This window comes from Zeus faber (assembly GCF_960531495.2).
Source record: "Zeus faber genome assembly, chromosome: 18".
Classification (NCBI taxonomy): Eukaryota; Metazoa; Chordata; class Actinopteri; order Zeiformes; family Zeidae; genus Zeus; species Zeus faber.
The window spans coordinates 28919294-28921793 of record NC_137210.1 but is presented as its reverse complement, the minus strand read 5'-3'; the positions used below and the strand labels follow the sequence as shown (position 1 = coordinate 28921793).

Below are 2500 nucleotides of genomic sequence, written 5' to 3'. Positions count from 1 at the left end.
AAGTATCTGAAAGACATGGTTGAGGTCTCACTTGAACTGGGACATTTCAGACGTGTTGTTGTTCGACTTGGAGTGGAAATGAATGACAAATTGTCGTAATAAATGAAAAAATGTGGTAAGTCCGAGCTTCGTCTTTCGGGAATGTCCTTGGCCTCCAGCCACTTGCGGGAACGACACCTAGACAGACGGCCGGCGCTGTGTTCAAATGAAACTCGGAAAACTGTAACTCGTACTAGCACATTGCAGAACATGTGACATGAACAGCAAATCGTACAGAGCAGAGAAACAACCATGTGAAGAAGAAGAAGAAGAAGAAGAAGAAGAAGAAGAAGAAGATATGAATAGGAAGAGAGGGCGGGATAGAAAGATAGAGCGGTGGAGAGAGAGAGAGAGACAGCTAAATACTGAATCAGGTCGACAGATTTCCACCAGCTATTTAGCACCTGTTGGATGTCACATCCATATACACACTGTATTGACACACACACACACACACACAGTGTCCTACTTAGATGTGTTTGGTTTTCCAGGTCTTAGTGCACAGCAGCAAACAGATGTTGTGTCTCGGGTGAAGTGTTTTTAGGTTTTCCTGCTCGTTCCTGCTCCGTGTGGTGACAGGTGATGAGGGTTTCTCCCAGGGCGGGGCGGAGCCCGGCGGTGTTCTTCAGGTGGAGGAAGCCGTGTTTGGTCAGGGATTGGATACATGGGAGTCACCAAATAACCAGAGCACAAAGAGGAACCCAAAATGGAGAGCCAGGTTGGGCACTTGAGAGGGGCAGCGCCCGGGAAGCCATAAACCATGAGCTCTGTTGTGTTTGAGAAGGTCCGAGGACGTCCAGGTCCAAGTATTGAAGACAGCTGATGGGGCGCTGGGGAGGGAGCTGGGAGTCTGGTGTTGAGGTGGAGTTGGGTGTCATCAGCATAGCGCTGGAGACTGAGGTCCTGCCGGCCGAGAGGGAGCGTGAGAAGGGTGAAAAGGAAGGGTCCAAGAGCAGAACCTTGGGGTACGCCACGGTTGATTAGGGCAGAGAGGCAACGAGGGTCTCCAGTGGTGATGAACCCACTGGAATACACGACTCACTGCTTTGTCAAGGTGTCATATCTCTACCTCTCTCCCCCTCTCTCTCCCCCTCCGTCACTTTGAGCAGAGCGTATCTACGAGGACCATGAAAACCTGGTGGAGAACCTTCTGAACTGGACCAGAGACAGTCAGAACCGACTCATGTTCATAGAGCGAACCGAGAAGTACGCTCTGTTCAAGAACCCTCAGGTAGAACGTGTTGTCTGTCTGTCTGTCTGTCTGTCTGTCTGTCTGTCTGTCTGTCTTATGACACTAATGGTGGGACCTGGCTTTCGCTCTGTTTATCTTATCTATCTGTGTAGAACTATTTGTTGGGGCGGAAGGAGACATGTGAAATGACAGACAGGAATAAAGAAGCTCTGTTGGAGGTGAGACTGTTTAAACAACAAAGTGCGGTTCATCTCCCTATGCGCATATATTCTTAAATACTTTGTACTTCGTAAGACAGTAATAAGACCATCCTAACTTGGTAATACCAGGTCATAACACTATGCGTAGTATGTAGTAGACTGTGATGCATTTTGGGAGCAGTGACTTCCTGTGTCTTTCTTGCTGTGACGGTGTTCTGCTCCACCTCCTCTGGCTCAGGAGTGTTTCGGCGGCAGCTCGGTCTCCGTCCCTGAGATGGAGGGAGTGTTGTGGCTGAAGGAGGACGGGAAGAAGTCGTGGAAGAAGCGCTACTTCCTGCTGCGAGCCTCCGGAATCTATTACGTTCCCAAGGGAAAAGCCAAGGTGTGTGTGTGTGTGTGTGTGTGTGTGTGTGTGTGTGTGTGTGTGTGTGTGTGTGTGTGTGTGTTTGAATGTCTTGGTATTTCCTGTTTGGGAATCCTTAACAAGTCAACTATGTTTTTCGCAATCCCCCCCCCCCCCCCACACACACACACACTATGTATAAGAGATTGGACAAAGAGGATCATGGGTAATGTTTAGTGTGTGTGTGTGTGTGTGTGTCCGTCCAGGCGTCCAGGGACTTGGTGTGTTTTCTGCAGCTGGATCACGTCAACGTTTACTACGGTCAGAACTACAAGAGCAAGTACAAAGCTCCATCTGAATACTGCATGGTACTCAAGGTACTACACACACACACATGCAGTAGTCCAGGTCAGTCACTGTGATGTCATGGAATACTACCTTAGATGTTATAATGGCAACAAATCTGGCTTTGACTATGGAATACAGTATAACAATGTCTTGTCATCACCGTTACTGTAAGAGTCTGAGTGAAACTTGTCAGTTGCTAAAACGCAGTATTTCTACTCAACGTCCCAACGGTTGTTACTAACGTGCTGCGCTTTGTCTAAAGGACAATATAGTTCAGTTACACATGACGCTTGTCTACCGGTATTACTTTCACCTAATTTTTTGAAAACCAAATAAAGGATACGCTACATAACTCACATTCCAAAAACAGCAGCGACC

At 47.9% G+C, this 2500-nt stretch overlaps 1 protein-coding gene across 1 annotated transcript in view; it reads left to right on the top strand.

The window, feature by feature from the left end:
- LOC307244140 (ras-associated and pleckstrin homology domains-containing protein 1-like) overlaps positions 1–2500 on the top strand; it is a 54139-nt gene that overhangs the window by 43734 nt on the left and 7905 nt on the right. The window contains 4 exon segments of the mRNA XM_080019195.1: positions 1149–1270; positions 1384–1449; positions 1670–1813; positions 2041–2151. Coding sequence (XP_079875321.1) covers positions 1149–1270; positions 1384–1449; positions 1670–1813; positions 2041–2151 — 443 coding nt within the window.